The sequence below is a fragment of the Pangasianodon hypophthalmus genome, chromosome 20 (genome assembly GCF_027358585.1).
Source record: "Pangasianodon hypophthalmus isolate fPanHyp1 chromosome 20, fPanHyp1.pri, whole genome shotgun sequence".
NCBI lineage: Eukaryota > Metazoa > Chordata > Actinopteri > Siluriformes > Pangasiidae > Pangasianodon > Pangasianodon hypophthalmus.
In genome coordinates this window covers 19,777,707-19,801,389 of record NC_069729.1, presented here as the reverse complement: position 1 = coordinate 19,801,389, position 23,683 = coordinate 19,777,707, and the positions used below count along the sequence as shown (strand labels likewise).

Sequence of the window (23,683 nt, the reverse complement as noted above, 5' to 3'; positions counted from 1 at the left end):
ACGGGACGAGGTGTTTGAATTCACTGTAGTCTTTAATTTATAATTCATTCAAGGTGTCACAAAATACTTCCCTGAATTCAAGACAAAAATTTTCATAATTTTTCTTCCTTTTTTTTTTTTTTTTTGCAAAATACATAGCATGATATGTACATACATTGTGGCTAAAAACTGTACAAAATACCCTGTTTTTCTGTCCACAAGACCGTAAAAAACATCATTTGTGCTTGACAGTGTTCGTCCTTCAAAGCGCTGAGCTGAGCCGCCCCCTCTGATTTCACACTTTCAACACCAAGGCCGTATCACTACATGAGCAACAAATCATGGCACCTCTAATTACACACTAACTTCTCACACAAATGAAGAAAAAAAAAAAACTCACCAGAGAACTTCCTTTCAGAGCAGAGACATCATTTTTTTGGTACAATGTTAATAAATAAGGAAAACCAGGAGCAACCAGGATCAGGTTAAATTATAACATGGCTGTAACGAGGTGACGTTTCTATGACCATTTTGCTGGATTTTTATGGATCGGCTGCAAAGGATTAAATTAAATTGACCAGTTAAAGTGCTAGCTTTAAATCCCACGTGGCTCACGCGTCGTCTGTACATGACATTTTCTCAATAATTTTCTCACTGACGTTATGTAGCACTACACATTCACCAAGAGCTCCTTAAAATATTTAATAAAAGCCATAAGTTCAGGAAAAAAAAACTGGTGACAGAAAAACTGATGGTAAAATCCATATTTCCTTTTCCTAGAGCTAGTTTTTTCAGCAGGGAGAGACTATATGATTTTGAAATGTTGGGCGAACGAGCATCACTTTGAACGCTCTCTCTACCAGCTCTTTTGGAGATAAAAAAGAACCTGAGATTAAATTAGAAAACAAGTGGAATATATCTAAACTATCTAAAATAATCACTATATTTAAAAACAGTGCTGATTCTCAGTGTGAGTGCACATAAGGGGAGAAAGTGTTGCTTATTCCTTAATTTGGATTTGGGTTAATAATGACAGAATGTAGAGTGGAAAAGCCTTGCAAAAGGAACCGAGCCATGAAGCTGATGATCTGCTTTTAAAAAAGACAAATTCCCCCAAGTAAGACAGCAACAAGAAAGTGTATATATGTGCATGACTGGCGCGTTTTAAGGGTAAAACACTCAGGACATTGTACACATACCACTGTTTGGAATCGAGACACCAGACAAAAGGATAGAAATATAATCACAGCTTAAAGCATCAATATACAGTGCGACTGGATTTTGGGAGACAAGATGCTCATTTTGTTCGAGCAAAACTGTCACGAAAGACACACCGGTCAACACCAACCGATGCACGTCAGGCTCTAAGGGCCGCATCTTCATACAAAACACAGTGAAACCCAATCTAGAGCTGTAACCATACAAAAATAAGAATAGAAGAAGTCAATACTGATATAAATTACAGTTTTGCTAACACAGCGTAAAAGATTCACAGTTGTGTGGTTCCAATGTTTGGAACAAGCGAAGGTCAGTCTCTCGTGGTGGTTCGAGCAGGTTCTCAGTTTTGTTCCCGTACTGAAGAGACTCCTGACATATCGTCATGTCACGTCACGTCACGTCACGTCAAGTGGCACCGTGACACAACCTCGGCCTCCATCCTCCCCCTCTTACTGAGTGTGCAGATGTGATTGGGTGAGGCATAATGATGGTCCGGCTCTGTGAAAAGGGGGCGGGGTTTTTAACCTGAAGTGCTAAGGAAAGCGGCTTCAGGTGTCAGAGGCGGGGCTGACGTCCTCCGCGGGGCGATCCTGATTGGTTGAGCTGTCTGGAGTGGGCAGGCTGGGAGAGTGGGCCGCCGCGTCACCTCCTTCCAAAGCAGTAGGGATACAGCTCACACATCCCTGAAAAACACACAAGAATATATGTTTATTTGCTCTGTGAAAATAACCTGTTCAATCAAAGCTCCCTGAAGTACTGGCACCCTTTATAAAAAATCATCCTTTATATAAATCATTCAGTAAAGCTCAGCTGTTTTAGCACGTTGGCTACCACACACACACACACACACACACACACACACACACAAACTCTCCCTCCTTCTATAGGGCATCATTACTTTTGTCATAATTGAATGGCTAATCTTAGTTGTCTTAATTTACGTTTTCTTTCGAGTCAGAAACCGATATGTACATGTTTATGGAGCTGCGCTTACTTGTGTGTTTATCTCCTCCGGTACACTGTGATGGTGGATCCAGGAATGCACCTCGGCCAGCTCCTCCTTCTGCTCCTGAGTGAACCACGGCTGCATGGGCTGCAGGAGGAGCAGCTTCTCCCGGTCCTCCTTCAGGACCTGTGCCTGGTCCCTGTACACAGGCATTAACACATAAAATAATGCCCATGGACACACAAACACTTGCACACACACCCTTACGCATACAGACACACACACGCTTTTTGTCTGCATAAGGCAACTAGTGAGATTCGACTTCCAATTTAGAGAGTCAGAATAGGAAGGTGCTCAGTGAGCTTCAGCCTCGGTCAGTCTACTTCTCTATCCACAAACTGCGCTACGTGTGTTAAGTCACCTCAGCCAGCTGATTAGCAGTGGTCTCATTGTAGACCGTCACCTGGATTCACCTACCTCAGGGGAAACAGGGTGGACAGTGCAATGAGACAACTACCTTGGCGAGAACTACCTCGGCGAGTGTGACTGGCCACGCTAAATTCTTTCCCCTGTGGACAGAGATGACCCAGACAGTAACGTTCCTCTCATGTTCTCACAGGAGTGACAAGGTGCTCCAGCTGACGGAGACACACCCTACAGGCCTGCCTGGGCTCGGGTACCTGGGATGGATCTGATAGGTCATCATGACTGGCTCTGGTGTGTGCTGAATCATGGTCCACAGCGAGTCCTCCACACACTTGTCGAAGCTGGAACGCTCTGGTGCATCCTGGCTCTTTCTGGCCTTATGGGACGTGTCTGAGGAGTCATTGCTGGCGAAGTACTTGCTGCTGTTGCTGCTGCCTGTTGGAACAGGAGATGTGGGACAGTTAAAACAAGCACAACAACAACCTACGCCCCCGAATCATATGCACCTCACTGACAGCGCAATAGGAGCTTTCCAAATTGACAGTCATGATAAGAAGATGCCGCCTTACCCTGATTGGTTGGATGTTAGTGGTCCAACATCATCTAATTTCAGCAGATATTTAACTTTTTTACAAAAAGTGTACTGACTCTAAAATGGCTGACCCCAGCTTTATTAAGAGTCTTTATTAAGTCTTAATGAATAACAGCTCTACCCCTTGACTTGGACATCTGTATTTTTCCACATTTGTATGTGATTTCATTCTGTACCTGTGTGGCTGGTAGAGGTACCATTGGAGCCCAGGCCTGAACCCGAACCCAGAGAACCCCCGGATTCTCCAGATCCACTACCAGAGGCATTGGAGCCGGTTCCGGAGCGAGCGTCCTCGTGCAGCAGCAGGTCCAGCAGTACACGGGAGGTGGACTGAGCGTCCTGATTACCCGAATCGCTGGGAGAATCCTCCTTTAAAGATAATAACAGACAGCAGAGAGTTATAATCAAACTCTTGATCATTAACCATGGTTTTCTAGCGCAATCATAGCTGGTTACTAGTTTTACAACTACTAACATAATAAATAATGCAGAACTGACTGTAAACCTTAGTATCAACCATATCATCATATTGCCCATCCCTAACATGTTTTTTCAGAGAGTCTAACCACCTTGGCGTGCTGCTCGTGCAGGCTTTCGGCTCGGCCCGTGTTGCTCTGCGGGGCGTTCGGTTTGGGCAGCTCCTCCTGCAGCAGGTTGAGCTGTAGCGGACTGCTGGACCTGGAACTGGAGAACAGCACTGTGGGCTGAGCGCCATCCACATCCTCTTCCGGCCACGGAGACGAGATCGGTGAAGACAGCAACGCTCCAGGGGCTGGGGGCATTGAGCTGGGGCCACTCTGAGCAGGTGGATTGTCCACCAGGGACATGAAGGAAGGATGGGGATAGGAAGGAGGCACTAATCCAGGTTGAGTTACACTTTGTACACCTGGTACACCTGGCATGCCTGGTACTGCCTGGGGATAGATGGTGTAATTTGCGGGGTAGGGCATGATGACAGCCATGACAGGGGACATGAAAGGATTCATGACCTGCATGACCGGCTGCGTCTGTTCGGGCTGCACCACCATAGGAACGCCATGTGGCTGCATGACAGTGGGTTGAGGTGGGACGGGGTAGTACGGGGGCTGAACAGGCATCAGCATGGGTGAGAAAAAGTTGGGTTTGGGTTGGGAAGATTCGGACGAGGAGTTATTGGGAGCAGATGAGGTCATCGGCAGGAAGTGTCCAGGCCGCGAGCCGTCACTGTCGGACGAGGCCTGAGGCTTTGCACGCTTGTGTCTGGGTTTGCCTGAGTGGGATCTGTTCCAATCTCTCGTGCTCAGAGGCCTCATGGCATAATCACCTAAAAGACAAAGAGACAGTGTGGAGTTAGTGTGATTTCCTTCAAATATTACTCGCTAGCCTGTCTGGCAAGCTAAATGTTAGCTGAACTAGCCAAATCTGTGTTCACTTTTATTGGGTGTTAATGTAAAGCTAAACCTTTAATATTGCTTTAAAAAAAAATTAGCTATTCATTTTGCCGTCATTATTTTGTTGAAGGTATTTAACATCTATGTAGCTCAAGTCATAGCTACTTAATTAGGAAATTAATTGCCTTAAATTTCTGACCTACAGCCTCAGTAACAAAGCATTCTATAACATTTATTAAAGCATTTTATTATATTTTAAGCAATTTTCTATCAAATTATTTTCTATATTGGCCTAAAACATTTATGAACATCAAGAGAAACATTTCTCTTAGCTTTGAGCTACATAAAAACAGTAACCAAGCATGGGCGGGGCTTAGGATTGTTCAGTGTAAGGGCTGATTTAGTACATTTTTAAAGCAATTTTCTCTCATGGATTTGTATCATATTGGCCTAAAACCTAACGAACAATGTGAGAAACATTTTTTCTGGTAATAAATCAGATTTATGTAAAAAAACAAATTCTGAACATCCAAACACCTCTGTGGTTGGAGTGAGCCATGCTGCTGTTGTCCTGTTGGAGGTAGGAGCTATATGGGCTCTCCAGGATGCGATGTCTGAATCGGTCCACGTACTCCTGCTCCTCTTTCTGTGTGTGTGCGGACAGCACCTCCTTGGTCAGCCCCACCACTTGGAACTCCTCTGGAGCCGTGGTGGAGGAGGTGGGGGCCGGCCGCGATGGCGCAGGAGCTGGGTCGGCTGGTTCGCTTCCCATTGGCGCGTCCTCTAGAGCCGTCACTTCTGAAATAAACAGACAGAGAGAACAATGAACAACTCCGTCTGTGTTTAGTAAGTCAGACTAAAGGGCTTTCATGGCTACTAACCAGATTCAGGCTGGGGAACGTGCACGATGGTGCTGCTGTAGCTGCACTGGCTGGTCACCGACACCACGCTCATAGCTTTAGTGGACAGAGTGATGTCAGTTAGCGGAGCCCCAACCACGGCGGCTGTCGTATGTGCCACAGTCACCGCAGATCCGGCTGACACCTGGCTCTCCAGACCAGCACTTGCTTCCATGGTTGCCTCTATAGGAAAGAGGTTTAATTAATAATACAGTGGAAATGAGATGACATGCAGTTCCTGCTGTTAAATGCATGGTTCTTTACCATCAGCATTAGTTCTGTCCTCCAGTGGGGCCGCGGGGGTCTTGTCTTCCTCGGATGTGGTAGAAGAAGAAGAGGTAGCGATGGATAAGGATTCGCTTTTCCGCTTCAGGGCAGGGCCACTGCAGCTCTCCAAGTACCTGCAGAAAGTAAAGATACTGTTAGTAAAAAAAAACCTCCAAGCAAAGTCTAGAAGAGATCTGAAAATCTAATATTTGTGAAATATATGAAAGAGGCCATTTGTGATGTACTTAAATGGAAAGTTATTTCCAGTCATAATTTAATAACATCATTATGCTGAGGTAATAAGACAAAAAAAACAAAAAACTGCAAAGCGTAAACTCCTGTCCTGAAGACATCAGAAAACTTGAAGTTACAGCTTTACTTCTAACTGTTACGAGCACTGACACTGGAGACTCCTTCTGTAAATATCAAATAAATGTCTCCTTACAGAAAACCTCACCATAACAAATTTTAAAAATCTGTTTATTATTAGTTTTGGATTATGCCGGAGTGTCTGCTGCACAAGTCCCTGTGAATGTGCTATTACTATAGAAATTATAATGTATTAAAACGAGCGTTTTAATATAAACCTGTGATTTGTAGCTGCACTACTGTCAGAGCCGCTGTTCTAGAAAATTAATCAACACCTTCGGACCAATCAACAGAATCACTGCTCTTAAAGGTGTCTCACCTAATGATGCTGTCCACACAGTTAATCTGCTGGTAAGACGGAATGTGCGGCTGCTTCCTGTGTGAGTCCTCAAGGGACCTTCGGAGACGCTGAATCTCTAAACGCTGACCACCCTGAAGGATGGGAGCTGGAGTTTCTGCAGCGCACAGGAGGAGGGTTAGAGTGGGTATACACACACACACACACACACACACACACACACACACAGACAGACAGACAGGAGGCAATAGAAATGATTTCTGCTGGCGTTTAGATGCTTTTACACTACTGAACAGTTCAGTATGGAGGACTGCAACTCATCACTCATATATTATTACCTGAGTAGAAAATATAATGTATGCAGTTTTATTCTAAAGCTTGAACGTACAGTGTGTATGTGATTTGCTTCTTACCTGTGCTAACTTTCCCCTCCGCCATGACTTTTCTCCGGGAGTCCAGATACGCCTGCTGACCTCCTCTCTTAACTTTATTAACATTAGCACATATCTGTTGGAGGGTAACCTATAAAAAAAAAAAAAAACACCAGCTCAGCAACATTGCATTGGTAGTAAACAATCTCAGGGAGTATTTCCTCACCACTGTCGCCTCTGGCTTGCTCATTAGGGATCTAAATCTACCTCCAGATTTCTGTAAAGCTGCTCTGTGACAATGTAAGAGCTATAGAAATAAAATTAAATGGCGGTGGGGTGAAGATGGGCTCACCGGCTCTCGGTGCGAATCTTCCCACAGGTTCCCGTTGCTGTCGCTGGATGAGGCCACGCTGATGTAGTGCTCGTGGGAACCGTTACTGCCCAGGCTGCCGTAACCACTCGAGCCGTTATTGTGGACCGGCTAAAAGAAGAGAATGAAGTGGACTTACCATATCATATTACAGTGTTTTAATCCCATTCTGTAAGTTTGGGCTGAAATTTGTGCATATGCTTGTTCATATGTTAATATTTTGTTCCTCTTAAAGGAAAAATCCAACCTGAAAAACTTGCATATGTGTGTGTGTGTGTGTGTGTGTGTGTGTGTGTGTGTGGGTATATAGTGTCTCACCTGCAGGAAAAGCTTGTAGATCATGGCCTGCAATTCTTTGACATCTTCATTCATAACAGGAAGCTCTGCTTTGCTCTGTGCAGCAAACACATCCTCGTTCAGAGGCCCTCTGCACAGCACACACACCCACACACACACACACACACATATAGATGTCTCTGCTGCCGAAATCTTTAAAAAATAGCCTTTCCAATATATATATATATATTTTTTTACAAAGGAACAATTATTGCCTTAATACGTATGTGAAAGTCTCTGAGTGTGTCCTTGCTTACGTGCGGACTTTGTGCCTGCCGATGATGAAGGCCACCTTGCGGCTCCAGGGGTTGACAAAGCTGGACCAGCTGGTGTCCAGTGTGACATAGTCTCCGTTTTGACAGCGGAAGCGGATTGGGGAATGTTCAAACGGCGGCTGGCCTGCGTATTTCAGAACTGCAACAGGAGCAAAACACCAAAAATCACTCACTATACAAATGACAATACACATTTCAGCTGTCAAAACAAAAGAGCATGAGAGTAAGTTAGTAATCTTAGGCCTGGTTTATACTTGACGTGCAGTAGAATTGCTCACACACTCACATGCATACCTTTTGTACTTCTAGAGAATTAAAAGAAACTTCCACAAGTCACAGTTGAAACACCCCTGTCCCTCAGCTTTTGTTTTTTCCAGTAAAATGTTTAACGATATGATGTATTTGTCTAAACACATGAGCTTTGTTTGTTTCTCTTTGAACGCTATCATCATGATTGCTGTCATGAGCTGCGTCTCAAATCGAAAACTATGACCTTAAAGCTAAGAATATTTCCTGATCTACAAGATCCAGGAGATTTTTCAGTAGCAACTGGGAAATAAGTTAGTGTTAATACTCAAAAATGGCCTAGAGATATAAGTATATAAGTACACAATTTAAACACAGCTCTAGTTTCTTCAGTCTGTCATCCCGACTATTTCACACTGATACTGCACAAGTTGTGTTAGTTTTTCCTGAATGACTGAAACAGACAGTGGACTGGAGTAAAGCATCCCTGAATTCTAAAGCTTAGGACTGATCTGGAGCAAAAAGCTTTAGAAGATGAAATGTGTGTCTATTTGTGTCTCTATATCTGTCTAATGTGGGTCTGTTAGAATGAGCTTCACTTTTGAATACTGAGTTAATAAGAGTTATGTAATCAAAGACAAAAACAAAGAAACACTTCTGCGAGTGGTTAAAATCCTTCCTCTACTCAAAACATGGTCCTTAACCTCCTTGGCTAAATAACTATTGACGTAGAAAAATGGCAATCAATCAGTGTTTGTAAATCAATAATGTAAAATGAATAGCACTGTAATATTAAAGGCGTATTAATATTCAAGTGTAATCTGGTGTATGTTTCGTGTGGTCTGTTAGTATGAGGTAAAAATGTGTATACTTTTTCGATGCATGGCCAGCATGAGGGTGCGGTCCTCAGGGTGGAGGCAGGTCAACACCGACGTGCCTATCAGGTCCTGAGGGAGGTAACCAAGCAAAGGCACAGCACTGGAAACACACACACACACACGCACAGAGCACTGATCACAATGATCTTGTTCCTCAGTGTTAAATTAATATTCTGTTTAAACGTTTCAGTTGTGAAACGTCACGTCCTACAGGAAACACTCACCGGTCATCTACTTCTAAGAACACACACCCTGGAGAGTGTGTTGTAGTGAAGATGCGCTTGTCTGTGGGAATCCGGGGAGCTGCGGAGCAACAGGGACTCATTTTAAAAACCGAATGACATTATTGAAATTAATTTTCATAAAGGTGAAAGGTCACGACCGTCTCACCCTCGTATCCTGAGATGATGCGTTCAGCCAGAGCCAAGCAGCACGGATGTTCCTCCTCCCCGCCCATGCCCTGCACTTTCAGCAGGTACGGCGTGATACGAAACGGGTTGTAGCGCATCTCACCATCGCGGTCCTTCCCTCCTCTGCCCACGCACACACACACACACACACACGCGCACACACACACACACACACACACCAATTTCAGCACAAAACGCCAATCTAACATTAGACATCAGAAATCAAGTTATTAAAGAAACATTTCACTTCAAGAGAAAATAAAGCTCAAGACTAGTTTTAGATAAGATTAACTAATTTATTAAAATTATTATTAATCTTAATTAATTATTAAATATAATTAATACTGATATTGTGTAGTCTTGTTTAGACCACAGAATTATATAAGACTAAAGTGATGCTTAAACAGATGCATGTGCAGTTAGCTCAAAATAAAGAGACAATCTCAGTATTCTGCCATTTAGACTCAAAGGAGTTCTATTTTCTTGTGCCAACTTCTTTGCTAATGTGAAAATGGGAGAAAAAACCCTGAATTTTACCACAAAAACAATGAGATTAAATGAGAAGCATCAGATTTTACCAACTAGAGGCCACAGCCCCGCCCTTGTTTTCTATTGGCTCACAAAATGGAGGTTCATGAAACCGTATATTCACCTAGACAGAGAAAGGTTTCGGGGTGTCTCTCATATCATCAGAGGAAGTGGTCACAAACCACAAATGCTACAGCTAAGCTGTAAATACTGGCACCACTCGAGTTAGTTAGCCATTTAATAAATAAAAACCTGCTAAAGTAAGACAAATTTGTAGAAATTAAAAATTATAAACACTGTTATCATGTCTAGAATTAGTTATGATAAGCAACATCATTACAATACTGTTCTCAGTATAACTGGCTACAAGAAGAAAGTTACATATATCTCATTTTATCATGTTGTGATGTTAATCTAAACGTAATTTCTCAGTTGTTTATTGCTCTTATGTTATTGACGGCATATTTTCACCCAAACCATGGGATTATGCCAGTTTATTTTTTCAAGTTTAAAGTTTTTTCCATTGAACTATAGTGCACTAGATGAAATGAGAGAAACCTGGCAACCTTGAGGATGTGAATCTGTATAAGTCACGGGGAAAATCTAATTAAACACGTGTTTGGCAAAAGCTGCAATTTGCAAAAAAAAAAATTCCCTGCTTATCTAATGAGATTAAGAGGCGACTCTGGATGAACACAGCCCTTGATTATGAGGCAAGCTGATAAGGCTGTAAAGGTAATACAAGGACATTAAAGACTTGCGAAGTGGTGTTTGGACTCTGACCTGATTCTGCAGAAGAAGGACTTGACTTGGGCACATTCAAAAAGGACTGCAGCTACAGGGAGAGAGGGAGAGGGAGAGAGAGAGAGGGAGAGAGAGAGGGAGAGAGGGAGAGAGGGGGAGAGAGAGAGAGAGAGAGAGAGAGAGAGAGAGGGGGAGAGCAAGGCACATGTAAAATTAGTAAATATCTTTAGCAGATTGGAAGTCACAATTTTTCCTGCCCAATAACAAGACATACTGAAATTCTAAATAATTATTTCTAGCGTGTACCTCGTACAAACAAGAGGGGGCATTATTTTGAAATTGCTGCACATTCTACAGTTTTTTAAAATATATACCACACTCGTGTTTGCCAAAGACTTATTATTTTATTTAATAATTCATTTAGATATGGTGAAAATATATTGTCGATACAGCACATCCAACACAACAAGGGTTACAAGTGAACTAAGTAATAAAACACTCTGAGTCATGCTGTTATAGAAGAATAATCAGTGACAGTGTGGAAGTGAAGTTGATTAAGTGGAAGTTGATTATTTTCCTATAAAAGCATTTCCTGAAGTGTTTTATCACACTTATACTACAGCCAAGGATTACAATTTTTAATTTATTAAAGTTAGTTCCTGGAGACTCCTTCCATAAATGTTAAGTAAACCATTTTGAACATGTTTTTTTAAAAAATTTTATAATAGCGCTTTTGTTTTTTGGGTTTTTAGATTAGTTTTCAGAATTATTTGTTCTGAAAGAGGGTATTTTTAGTTGTTAAACAAACTAACATTAGCGGAAGGCAAAAGATCTGCACATAACCTCACACAGAAGATTTCTGACGGAAGAAATAATTTTGCGGAAAAAGCGTTGGCGTGTTGTCCTGTGTCCGTACTCACCGCTGTCTGTCCCCACGTTCCAGGGCGGCAGGTGCGGCTGTGCGGTGTGAGAGTAAAACACGTTGACGTCTTGGTGAAACAGCAGCTCTACAAACTTGGCCGAGTCGAGGAACTTGCGCTTGCAGTTGAGGATGCTGGAGGCCTGCTCCGACGCGTACACCACTCGGCCCGTAGCCAGCGAGAACACCACCACGAACGTGTCCTGGGTGAGGAAGAGAAAGAAAAACAGCAATCATGACCTGAATATAGAGCACACAGGCATATGAACTCTGTTGATGCAGTAAGTTATTAAAACATTATTATTCTTAAATAGTAGTGCAGTACATGAATGAATGAATCTTTGAAATGCACTGACTGTGAAAGCTTTGCAGACATTATTCACTTAAATTCTTGTTGGCCAAAAATGATTTTTTTTCCCTCATAGCTCCTGGCAGGGATTCATTCTACATTTAAAATATTAGACATACAAATAAATGATTAGACTTTATTTATCTGGGCCAGAAATTTCTTAAGTTTAACCTGACGACTTTCCAAAAACCATGAAAGCATGTCAATATGAAAAAGAAGAAAAAACAAGTCAGGTTGTAGGATGATTTTCTTATTACTAAACGCCTGCACTGGAGTGAAACATTCGCTGTTGCCAGGTTTGTGAATTCACCCAAATTCTGAAGACTCTGAAGTGTACACTGGCTGCTTCATCGTAAAGTGGCCTTACTGTATTTTTGAGCGTGTGTTCGGACGTGATGCTCTCCAGCTGCTCCAGGCTGCACACCGTAGCGTCTTTTCTCTCCTCCAGTCCGTTGCACATCAGTAACTTGTAGTACTCGCTGTTTGCTGCAGGGGGTGCCACAGCAATGAAAAAAGAGAAAAAGCTGGCGTGAGCGGTGACATACCAGCAACGTGTCAGCGTGTGAGTCAGACTGTGGGTTCATGAGCATACGGCTGGAGTGACATAACAGATGTTATAACAGGAGACACAACCGTGTGACAAACACAGGGATTTTGGAGCATATGGTTGAGAAGTGTGAGCAGTACTCATATCTCACCTCACACGGTTCAATAATCGCTCGTAAACTGGACTTTATTACATACTTTATCTCCGAGTCATGAAGGACTGTGCAGATTTTGCAAGCTGACGTTTACTTTGGCCGTTTTTCAGAGCCGACGCCTTTTTCATACAGTTCAGCGCTCACACTGTTACATAATCCGCGCCTGTTCTCCATAAGAGAGTCACGAATCAAATCCCTGACTCCGTCCTGAAGGCGGCGGACATGCTGGTGCGGGAATTTTTCTTTTTATTTAGCATTCTTCCATTATCTTTACACAGTTGCTAACAGTGAACAGGATTAAACCTGATTTCAAAACTGCTCGTCTATAAACCAACTGGAGAGACAGAGCGTAGAACCTTAAAAACACCTCGGCTGGGAAAGTCCAGCTTCCAGGGTCATAGAAATAAAGTTTTCTGTATACTGTAATTTTTATTACCTAAGCTAAATAATTTGATCATAATTATGTGGTGATTAAAAAAAATGTGTTTTGTCACCCTGCTCAATTCTTATACACTAAATTAAACATCAATGTATTAATATACAGTCAAATATGCAAATCTATCTATCTATCTATCTGTATATCTGTCTGTCTGTCTATCTATCTATCTATCTGTCTATCTATCTACACACATTAGAAAATGGAGTAAACAGCAACAGTCAGGTGAGTGTACCAGTTTCAGTTCATTTCTAAGAAAAGGGTAAGGCTGGAGTCTCTATTCTGATTGGCTGATGCACTTAGCCAATTAAAATTCAGTTCTAAGGAAAGGGTTAGACAAGAGTCTTCACTATTAAGCAATTACAATTACAGAGACCTGTGTGTGTGTGTGTGTGTGTGTGTGTGTACCTTGTACTTGTTTGACACAGTTAAGGGCGTAGTTCAGAGCCTCCACAGTGCTGGGTTTGCTGCGGCTCCTCTTCTCCGACGGCAGCCTCTTCTTCATCTCCTGCACCGTCTGCATCATCTCCCGGTGGGAGTGGTCTCGGCCCTGCTCTGCTTGCTCGCTGACACACACACACACACACACACACACACACACACACACACAAACCAATCACACACATCACAGCAGTGCTAACACACCTTTACAGCAGCCTGATGTCAACACATCTGAGACCAATCTTCCTAAAACATTCTAAACATTATTATTCTGTAAGATTTGTCATTTTTGAAAGTTCCAATGTACATACTTGCATGCAAAATATTTTAAACTACAAATGTCTTGACTTGAGGCCTGCAGAATATCTAATTTATTTAAAATAATCACAAATTCACCTTTTGCAAAACTGATATTGCAGATTTGTGTCCTCTGCACTAATCACTGAGGTTCCAGAAACAATTTCTGTGATTTTTGTTTTCTGATGAATCATGGCATTGCCGTGAAGGAAGCACTTCTTTACCCTAATCTCAGTCTAATGCATCTGTAGTGAATGTGTGATTATCACAAATTTACCATAATTTCAACATGTTTTATAGAAGGAACTATAATTCCAAACACATTTAAAATGGGGCAGTTCGTAAATGAACGATCATAAATAGGAAAGATGTTTGCACTCAGAAATTAGTCGTTTTATTGAAACGCAATACATAGTGTCTTTCAGATAATAAATTAAACTACACCGTTCGCTACGGAGTCAATATTAGAAAAAAAGAGTTTGCCTTTTTATAACGTGACCTTATACACCATAAATTTCAGAAATTTCAAGCTCAACAAAGACATGAACAACGTTGGACGCTTGTAAGTATCGTGATTCGTGACATAATTTGAAATTATAATAAACTCTATAAATTGTAACTCATTTGTAACAATATCACTGCTAATTTTGCTCCTATAATGCAGCCCTATTAATAAAACAGCACTATTACAGTGTGTGATGTAGAGTATAGATTCGTGCCTAAGAGCTGCTGCTGTAATCATGAAGTCCTCATCCCAGGACTCTTATTCCCAATCTGCTCATACTGAACAGCTTAATTTCAATACACTCAGTACTGTTTGTCTTCCCTGTTAATGCGCTATACAAGTAGAATAGAATAAAACTGAATTGAGTGTAGAATTTACCTGCAGTCTGCGTGGTGTCTGCTCTGACTGCAGGCCGTGCTGTGGAGGCTGCAGGATGACGAGCCCGTCACAGACTTCGAGCTTTACAGAGACAGGAAAAAAACTGTTTACATAAACACTAATGATGATGCACACACTTCAACACACTCTATGTTATTATTACACCATTACCTCTTGGTGCTGCCTGATCCCGTGGTGCTGCCTGGACTCCCATTGGCAGAAGACGAATGCCGTCGTGTTCCCCCGATGCTGTCGTGACCGCCGTTCATCTCCACGTCCTCCTGACCTCGCTCTACTCCGGAAGGTTCTCCGCGGCTCTCCTCAGCCACGCGCCGTCCCTCTGCCTGCTCGTCCACCTCCTCGTCCTCTCCTGAACCCGATCCGGATCCGGATGCCATTCCCCCCCTGCCTGCTGGTTCTGCCTCCCTGTTGGCCCGCTCCACTGGAACGCCTCGCTCCACGCCGCTCGGATCAGGAGAACCGTTCTCTTCTCCATCCTGGTAGCTGTCTCCACTCGGCATGCTCTGGTTGGTCACGCAACCGAATGGTCACTTGGTGGCTGTTTGGGTTTGTTCTTGTCGCTGGACCAGTCAACACTGTTATTCTATGGAGAAATCCATCTTTAAGCCCTGAGGATGGGACCCTCGTTTAGTCCTTAGTGTGAGTAAACAGGCTTGAGATGCCTGTAAGAAGAAGAAACTGGTTAAATAGCGAAATATCAGATTTTAATTTAGTGTCTAATACAGAAGATGTGTAGCTTAAGATCTGACTCAGTAAAAAAATGAAAGGACATCTTTCGAAAACTACAACTTGGTCGTATTTGTAGCATTTTTACATACGCAAGTTGTGTGGTCACCATGAGCATTTTTTACATTTTCACTTTTTTTTTTTCAAAGCAATAAAACAAACGAGAATTAGCCAAGTAGCAGAGCTATCGTTTGTACGCTAGTTATGTGTCGTTCACTGAGGAGTTGAATCTTTGAGGAGTCGGCTCTTTTCGGTGAACTCGCATAAATGAACCATTTTTTCGACTTTTTTTTGGGTGTTAGTAATGTACCTCCTCTTGTGGTGTAATTTAATCAAAAATGCTTCAAAACCTCTTTTCAAGATCTTAGTAGTGAAAATATTGCAAAAGGTCCAGATTAGAATAAAATGGAAAGAGTTGGATCTTGTTAGTGAGCTGAGACAAGTGATTTGACGCACTGAAAACTGAAATTAGTGTAAGCCTAGCTCTGTAAAAGACAAACGTCTGGGTAAATATCCTGCAGCCACCCTGTTGCCTTGGTGAATGCTTATTAACTGACAGATCTTTAATAGCCCAAGGGATTTTAGCACCTGATACCGTGTTGATAGAAGTTGAAAAATTGCTGAGTGCAAATGAAAAAGACACAACAGCCCCAGCTTACTCAGCTCTAATTAATGTCAAAGTCGAGATATGAGTCTGCGTATTGCATCTGTATGGTTTTCACAAGGTCCGCTGTGAGCTGAGAACCTTGTCTGAGTCATCACTGTGGAGTTACATAACCGGCTTTCATTACTCAGGGAGGTGTGAGAAGCTCTGAGGAAGGCAGGGCTGCTACGCTGCATGTGAAGAATAAATACGCCTCTGATATAGGATCCACCGTGGGGTGTTTATTAGATTTATCGATGTGGCAGCTGCAAATTTACTCTTCACACCCATGCATGCCTTAAGATCCTCGTCTCAAATGGCAAAGGGTTCTCCACTGTGTGTGCTGACGGTTCTGCATGGTGGCTGCCTGATCAGCACGCCAAAATTACAAAAATGAACAGAAAAAGATTCAAACAGATCAAAATATTCTATTGATATAAAGCTATAGATATATAGAGTTATAATAATTGCATTATTAGTTGTCAATGCAATTAATAGTTGCATTAAGTTTTTTTTTTGGACGCGATATGGACGCGAGACTTACTGTCATCAATCTATTTTGATTTAATTTACGTGACCTGCTGAATCTGCCAAGCACTTAAAATCTAAAACAGTCTTGGCTACATCTCACATCTACTGTTACACAGACCCCAAAGGAGGTCTTGATAAAACATTACTTGGGTGTTTAAAATACAACACTGTGCCCATTTTTCCATCTCTTCTTCAATTAATGGATCATCAGGAAGGATAAAAATCCCTCAGTGGCTAATCTGACTAAAATACCCCACACACCATGTCTAACTCTGGGATTAAACATCATTGTTATGGCAATATTCACATCCCCGCTGCATCATGCAGGCTCAGAGTGTTTTACTGGCAGAGAAAAACAAGTTCCCTGTGTGCGGTTGTCAAGTCAATAAGGTCCAGGTTTAATCATATGACCTAATGAGTACCTCAAGGTTTGCCTCTGAGACCACTCAGGGACTGAGCAGTTCCTAGAAAACTAAATCATCTACATGTAATGTTTAGTCCCCTAAATTAGGCACCGCACTGGGATTAAAAACTGCACAAATATTCAAAAACATGCCACAACCAGTTCAGGGTTGCACTTTTGTTATCATTTACATAATCACGTACTGCTTTTACCCAAAGTGAGGAGTGAGGCAGAAATAAATCCAAATGCTCCACTCAAGGGCACAGCTCTACATCCCGTGATTTAAACTCCCAACCTTCAGGTCATTAAAAGTCTCAGCACATGTAATGTGAAGATGGCATCTGTGAGGGTTGCATGAAGATAAAACTACTTTCGTGAGCTCACAAGCTCAGGTTCTCATTTGCTGTCACGTACCAAAGCTCCGGTACTGCAGGTGGCGCTGTTCAAATTTCATGACCATTTCCATAACTACAGGAAGCAGAGCAAAGTGAGGACAGCATCAACTACCGCTGTACGTACATAAACCAAGGACAAAACACAAGGACTATGAAAAGCTGCTTATTTAACAACAGAACTAAGAGAACTGAGTACTAAGATGGAATGTGGATGGTACTCGAGTCCATTACACAAATCATGAGTTTAAACCCTGGAATGAATCGACAGAGTTCGTCCAGCTACCATATGCATGACATGACGAGCGAAGCCTCCACACAACGTCCACGCAACGTCCCAACGTCCTCCACAATTACATCATAGTGTTCATAAAAGCTAGCATGAAGTTTGCTGAGGCATTAGCACAGACCTTAAAGGAATACTCCAAATTTTTCCGTCTAATCTCTGTCTACTAATCTGTGTGATTACTAATCTATGTGTGATGACCACAATGCAGCTGAGAATCCCTCAGTCAAAGGTATTTCTGTAAATCTGTATAATTTCTTTCTTTCAGAGATTGATAGGGAAGAATCTGTGACAAACATGGAAGTGTCTGCGCTTCCACCTGATGGTGAACGGATATCACAAACCCTTAAGCACTAAGTAAGCAGAACTACTTTCCAGCGTATTGCTCCACTGTTAGAAAGTTGTATCAAACTCTTTAAGAAAAGGTTTGTAAGGCTTTTTCTCATGTCTGTCTCACTCACACCCTTAATGTAGAGTGGAACAGTTGTAGTTTTGAATATAACCATATTTTAAACATTTATTGACCAAGTTCAACAAATGCCCTTAGACTTCTATCAGACTGTGTTTTGATTCACACACAGATTTCCCATTCACAGATTTCTGTTCTTTTCTCTGTACAGGGAAATGTCTGTGATATGCACTAGAGAGAGAGTGAAGAGAGATTAGGTTGAAAAACAGTGGGATATCTGTTTAAGCACTGTGCTACTACTGTCTTATGCTGTTAAAATAAAACACCTTCGACTGACACCTGCATTGACCGTGTGTGTGCTTGTGTCCTGATTATTATACTGTTAAATACCTGCACACAAACAGCATCTTTTTCCACGTGCTGGTAAATAAAGGCACCCACTTCTGTAATGTGATTCATGACAAACACAGAAGTGAGTTCTCAGATTACAAGGGCTGCTATTGTTATCAGCTCTGTGACAGTTTGATAACTCATGCTTATATAATATCTAACCTCTCACTGAAACCTACTGTTAACATTCAGAGAGCCATATGAACTGACCTAAGAGAAGCAAGACATCTACTAAGCTCTCTGGAATTATAATCTCACTTATATTATTAGCCAGGCCTTGTGAACTCTGGTTCAGGAAGAAGAGCAGTAAGGAATAGAACACTTCAAGGCATGCTGCTGTAGGAAAATAATCAACAACAGGGTGGCATGATGGAGTTACTGTTTTTCCAGTAACAGCCAACAATCACATTTTTTTAATTAAAGAATATCGCATACTTTTGAAACTTTCATAGTTACATGTAATATTGTGAAACTTCCACAAAAAAAATGTAGTTCCTGTTATCACTTACATTATAGCAGCTATAAACAGTCCTTCCCTCACCAGACTCTCTTTTCACTCTCTCGTCATTTTAACATGACAAAAAAAAAACGCAGCTTGTCATGCTTTGTGGCGAGAAACCACAAAAAGCGTAAAGCCCTCCGTCCTGAAGATGTCAGAAAAGTTAAAGTTACAGCTCTACCTCTGACAGTGGAGACTCCTTCCATAAAAGTAAATGTCTCCTTACAGAAAACGTCACCATGTCAATGATTACACACATTTTTAAATCCGTTTATGTGGATACAAGTCCCTGTTACCATAGAAACGATACCGTATTATGACGAGCACATTAATATAAACCTGTGATTTGCATCTGCACTACTGTCAGAGCTGCTGTTATGAAAAACACCTTCTGACCAATCAGAATCGAGAATTCAACAGCGCTGTGGGATAATCACACATAATACAAAGGGACCAAATTTATCTGGAAGAAATTACATTCCTATAAGAGGAAAAAAAAACTATATTTATAAAACATACAAACAAATTCATTTCCAGTTTTAACAGATCCTAAAAGCTGAATATAAGTTACTGGAGGAGATCAGCAGATGTTCCTCAGCGCAGGTCGCTGTACAAAGCGCCAGGTCTTGACCCTGCTCAGCCCAGCTCTACCTTACATACGGAGTTTGTGCCATGCTGACTGACACAACATGACTCATGCACATGAACACAAATGATCTTAAACCACGTCACTGTCATGTCTATGCCACAGCCTGACAACCGAAGCTTCCACTGACTCGCTCGGTTGTTAAAATGATGTCACCATGATGTTGGTGGAATAGCAGGCAGCTTATACCCCAAGATCAGAATTCTGAGATCATACATACATACAAAAAATGTATAGACCATGATAATAAATATGTATGGCTAGATGTGCTGTTAAATCACTATAAAGTAAGTAAATAATATGCACAGGCTATTTTAAGAGTTTCACAAATAGACAAAGTGTCACATGAAATGTCCTGAGAGCCGTGAGTCCATTCCGCATGTTGACGCATTTCCTTTTGAAACAGGAAGTCAGACTGAAGGTGTGTCGAAGTGCTCGATTGTTTTACACAACAGCCAATAGCGTCTGAGATATGCTGTGCCACACCTCTGCTGAATCTAAACAAGCCTGCAGTAGCTTAGTGAACTAGCTAAATATGGGGAAGCGTGAAGAGCCTTTATTCAGCCGTGGAGGATTTCTCACCGCCGCCTTCACCCACGCCGGCCCACTTTAACAGGACTGTATGAGGATGAAGATGACGAGATGCCATGTGTTTACGGAATTACATCGTACACGCTTGAGCTGAGGTCGAGCGTCAGTGGTGCTGACGGTGACGGAGAGCCCCATGTTGGTAAAAAAAAACTCCCTGTACAAACTCTAACCTTCTTCCATATAAATACACTGCAACCATTTATTCTCCACCAAGCGATGGCTGGAAAAGCGAAGACGCACAAAAACACAACGACGAACCATGTTTACTGCTAACGAGCTGCTACTGTAGAGCAGGACACGCCCCTGGGGGCGGGACATATATGTTTTAGAGACACTTTAATTGGATGAACACAAGTCTAGTACAGGATGAATCATCGAAAATGTTTTAATCGTTTTTCCAGAAGTGACGAGCTATATATATATATATTTTTCTAGATACAGTATCGTTTTGGTGTCTGTAACACTAAGGAACAGTGACGTAACAACAATTTAGACTTCACTTTAGAATTAAGGGTTAAATTTTTTTTTTTAAGTGTTAGAAAGCTATTTGATATCACAGGAGAAATAGAAGAGAAACCAGTTTCTAAATGATGACATTGTTTCTTGTTGACGATGGAGAAGTAAATCCTTTTACCTTGCAGGAATAATACAGCTGTGTGTGTGTGTGTGTGTGTGTGTGTGTGTTTCAATCACGTGCAATACAGAGTGTTAAGATAAAATTTGTATAAAAACAATATCTTCACACACACACACACACACACAATGCAGCAGGTTGGTTCTGTTTCTGTGATCATCACATTACATCACTGCGCACATGGATCAGTCCACAGGACAATGACTGAACTGCAGTCTGTACAGCTGGACTCAGATATAATCAGTGTGTAACACCGGAAGTGCGTCTGAAAACATAATTATATCAGAAATCAATTAATAAGCTATTAAAGAAGGACCCACTGGATTACAGTGCTGGGGAACTGATCCTAGGCAGCGTGCTAAGCTTCAGGCCCAGAGAAGTTCAAACAATCAAAACCTTACATCTCACAACATCTCACAACATCTCATAACATCTCACAACATCTCACATAATCACAGCGCTCATAACCCTTCCACATGAAGCACCTTGGCGTTACCTCGCGCGCAGAACAACGTGTGCGGATGTAAAGTTGCAGCTAATGAGACCACGCATTTGCTGTCTCTGGATTTCTGGATTTTTCCCCGCCGTTAAAACTCCCAAAAGTGAAACAAATAGTCGTCAGACTCCGGGTTACGATCCATAAACCCGGGCTCGGTTGACGCTCCACGCGCACAACTTCTCGGTCTCTGTGTTATTGTTTCTCGTTTTAGTTTTCGCCCAGACGCACACGCATTACTGCAACGTGAGCCCGGCCACTCGAGGCCACGCCCACCCGACGCCCATTCGTCAGAGGCGCCGACACGCACGCGCCGTGATTGGCCGCGGTGCACCCCTGTGGGCGTGGCCACGGCGCCGCGCGTGTAACTGGCTGCTGCCGCGCTCACGTGTATCGCCGTGTTACACAACGGGGAGGACAAAACAAAACATTCCCCGGCGCTCGAGAGAGAGAGAGAGAGAGAGAGAGTGAGAGAGATAGACAAACAGAAAGAGAGAGATAGACAGACAGAGAGAGAGTGAGAGAGAGACAGACAAAAAGAGAGAGAGAGAGAGATACAGACAGAAAGAGAGAGATACACAGACATACAGAGAGTGAGAGAGATAGACAGAGAGACAGAGAGAGAGTGAGAGAGAATGAGAGACAGACAGAGAGAGAGACAGAGTGAGAGAATGAGAGACAGAGAGTGAGAGAGATAGACAGAGAGAGTGAGTGAGAGAGAGAGATAGACAGACAGAAAGAGAGAGATACACAGACATACAGAGAGTGAGAGAGATAGACAGAGAGAGAGTGAGAGAGAATGAGAGACAGACAGAGAGAGTGAGAGTGAGTAAGAGAGATAGACAGACAGAGAGAGAGAGACAGAGAGAGAGAATGAGAGACAGAGAGTGAGAGAGATAGACAGAGAGAGTGAGTGAGAGATAGACAGAGAGAGTGAGTGAGAGAGATAGACAGACAGAGAGAGTGAGTGAGAGAGATAGACAGACAGAGAGAGAGAGTGAGAGAGATAGACAGACAGAGAGAGAGAGAGGGTGAGAGAGATAGACAGACAGAGAGAGAGAGAGGGTGAGAGAGATAGACAGAGAGAGAGAGTGAGAGAGATAGACAGAGAGAAGGAGATAGACAGAGAGACAGACAGATTGGTGACAGCGGCGCTGCTTACGGAAGCTCATGCGGGGGTCGTGTAGTTCATTCAGGCAGCCGGTGACGTCATTAAACGCAGGATGGAGAGACAAAATCATGGAGGAGGTGGAAAAGGTTCAACAGGGTGTTTAGATTTCTTTTATGGAAGCCCTGAACCGTGAGCTGGGAAGAAAATATTTCGACTTAATGAAATGAAATGAATGAAAGCCTTTATTGTCACTGTATGTCTCTGCATACAACGAAATTAGGAGCACTGCTTCTGACTGGTGTTAAAAAAACAAACATATAACATTAGACAATAAATAAGACTATAAAGCGAGTATACCGTATGGTATAAAAGTGTGTATGTTTGTACAGCAGTATACAGTATAAAGTATATACCGCAAGTGATTAAGTCATAATATTGCACATTGAACATTCAGAACATTCGGAATAAGTGAGCAGTGATAGTATTGCACATTACCCTCTACACTGGTGTAAACAGTTTAGTACAGACACACAGATGTACAGACTGAAATGGAATAAGTGACCGTAGTTGAGGAAGTGACCAGAGACAGTAATTGCACATTTACATTCTATATTTAGTGCATTTGAGAGTTTTAAGTCCTGATAAATAAAGTGACCAGGTGATAGTGTTGCACATTGACATTCTACAAATGATATAAACAGCAAGTGTAGACAAAAGTAGAGATTGATGAAATAAGGCACTGGAGTTGGACACAGTGATCAGAGGTAGTATTGTACACTGACATTTTACTTTTAGTGCATTTGTGAGTTTATAGTTCTGATAGCATTTGGGAAAGAACTGTCCTGAAAGCGAGTGGTCCTTGTTCTTAAGGATCTGAACCGCCTGCCTGAGGGCAGGAGATCGAACAGGTGGTGGCCTGGGTGTGACGTGTCCTTGATGAGCAGGAAATGTCTTCCAGGGAGGGTAGTGAGCAGCCAGTGATTTTTTGGGCTGTGTTGATTATGCTTTGGACGGCGCTTTTGTCTGCTGCAGTGCAACTGGAGTACCACACTGAAATGCTGTATACTCATTATTTCAACACAGCTCGTTATTTCAATTGAATAACTCGTTATTATCTCGTTATTTTGAATTAATACCTCATTATTCTGACTTAATATCTCACTATTTTGACTTAATATCTTGTTTGTTGACTTAATAACCTGTTATTTCAAGATATCTCATTATTTAAATGTAATAACACCTTATTTTGACTTAATATCTTGTTTAATTTGACTTAATAGCTTGTTTTTTCGAGTTAATGTTTAATTGTTTTGACTTAAAATCTCATTATTTCAACTTAACATCTAGTTGTTTTTTT

The 23,683-nt window shown here is 42.1% G+C and overlaps 1 protein-coding gene across 2 annotated transcripts; it reads right to left on the bottom strand.

Moving 5' to 3' along the window:
- Nucleotides 1-13: 13 nt before the first annotated feature.
- per3 (period circadian clock 3) lies at nucleotides 14-21,488 on the bottom strand. 2 transcript variants are annotated; one of them, XM_034314141.2, is made up of 23 exons: nucleotides 21,205-21,488; nucleotides 14,720-15,231; nucleotides 14,549-14,629; nucleotides 13,336-13,493; nucleotides 12,158-12,276; nucleotides 11,443-11,644; nucleotides 10,562-10,613; nucleotides 9,231-9,373; nucleotides 9,065-9,143; nucleotides 8,834-8,940; nucleotides 7,699-7,855; nucleotides 7,424-7,532; nucleotides 7,088-7,216; nucleotides 6,778-6,886; nucleotides 6,386-6,521; nucleotides 5,695-5,831; nucleotides 5,413-5,613; nucleotides 5,069-5,329; nucleotides 3,731-4,464; nucleotides 3,338-3,530; nucleotides 2,824-3,004; nucleotides 2,192-2,342; nucleotides 14-1,880 (listed from the first exon to the last, which is right to left on the bottom strand). In XM_034314141.2, the coding sequence occupies exons 2-23, from the start codon at nucleotides 15,067-15,069 to the stop codon at nucleotides 1,746-1,748; spliced, it is 3,924 nt and encodes a 1,307-aa protein (XP_034170032.2). In that variant the 5' UTR covers nucleotides 15,070-15,231; nucleotides 21,205-21,488; the 3' UTR covers nucleotides 14-1,745. The 2 variants fall into 2 exon arrangements, with proteins under 2 accessions (XP_034170032.2, XP_034170031.2); XM_034314140.2 differs by having other exon boundaries at nucleotides 21,216-21,488.
- Between the last annotated feature and the right edge of the window lie 2,195 nt (nucleotides 21,489-23,683).

Excerpts from the sequence above, each read along its gene's own strand:
- per3 (XM_034314141.2), bottom strand. The coding sequence starts at position 15,069 with ATGCCGAGTGGAGACAGCTACCAGGATGGAGAAGAGAACGGTTCTCCT. Across the intron at positions 5,614-5,694 it reads GGACAGAACTAATGCTGATG|AGGCAACCATGGAAGCAAGT; the intron begins GTAAAGAACCAT and ends TCTTTCCTATAG. Across the intron at positions 4,465-5,068 it reads GGCTCACTCCAACCACAGAG|GTGATTATGCCATGAGGCCT; the intron begins GTGTTTGGATGT and ends TTTGTCTTTTAG.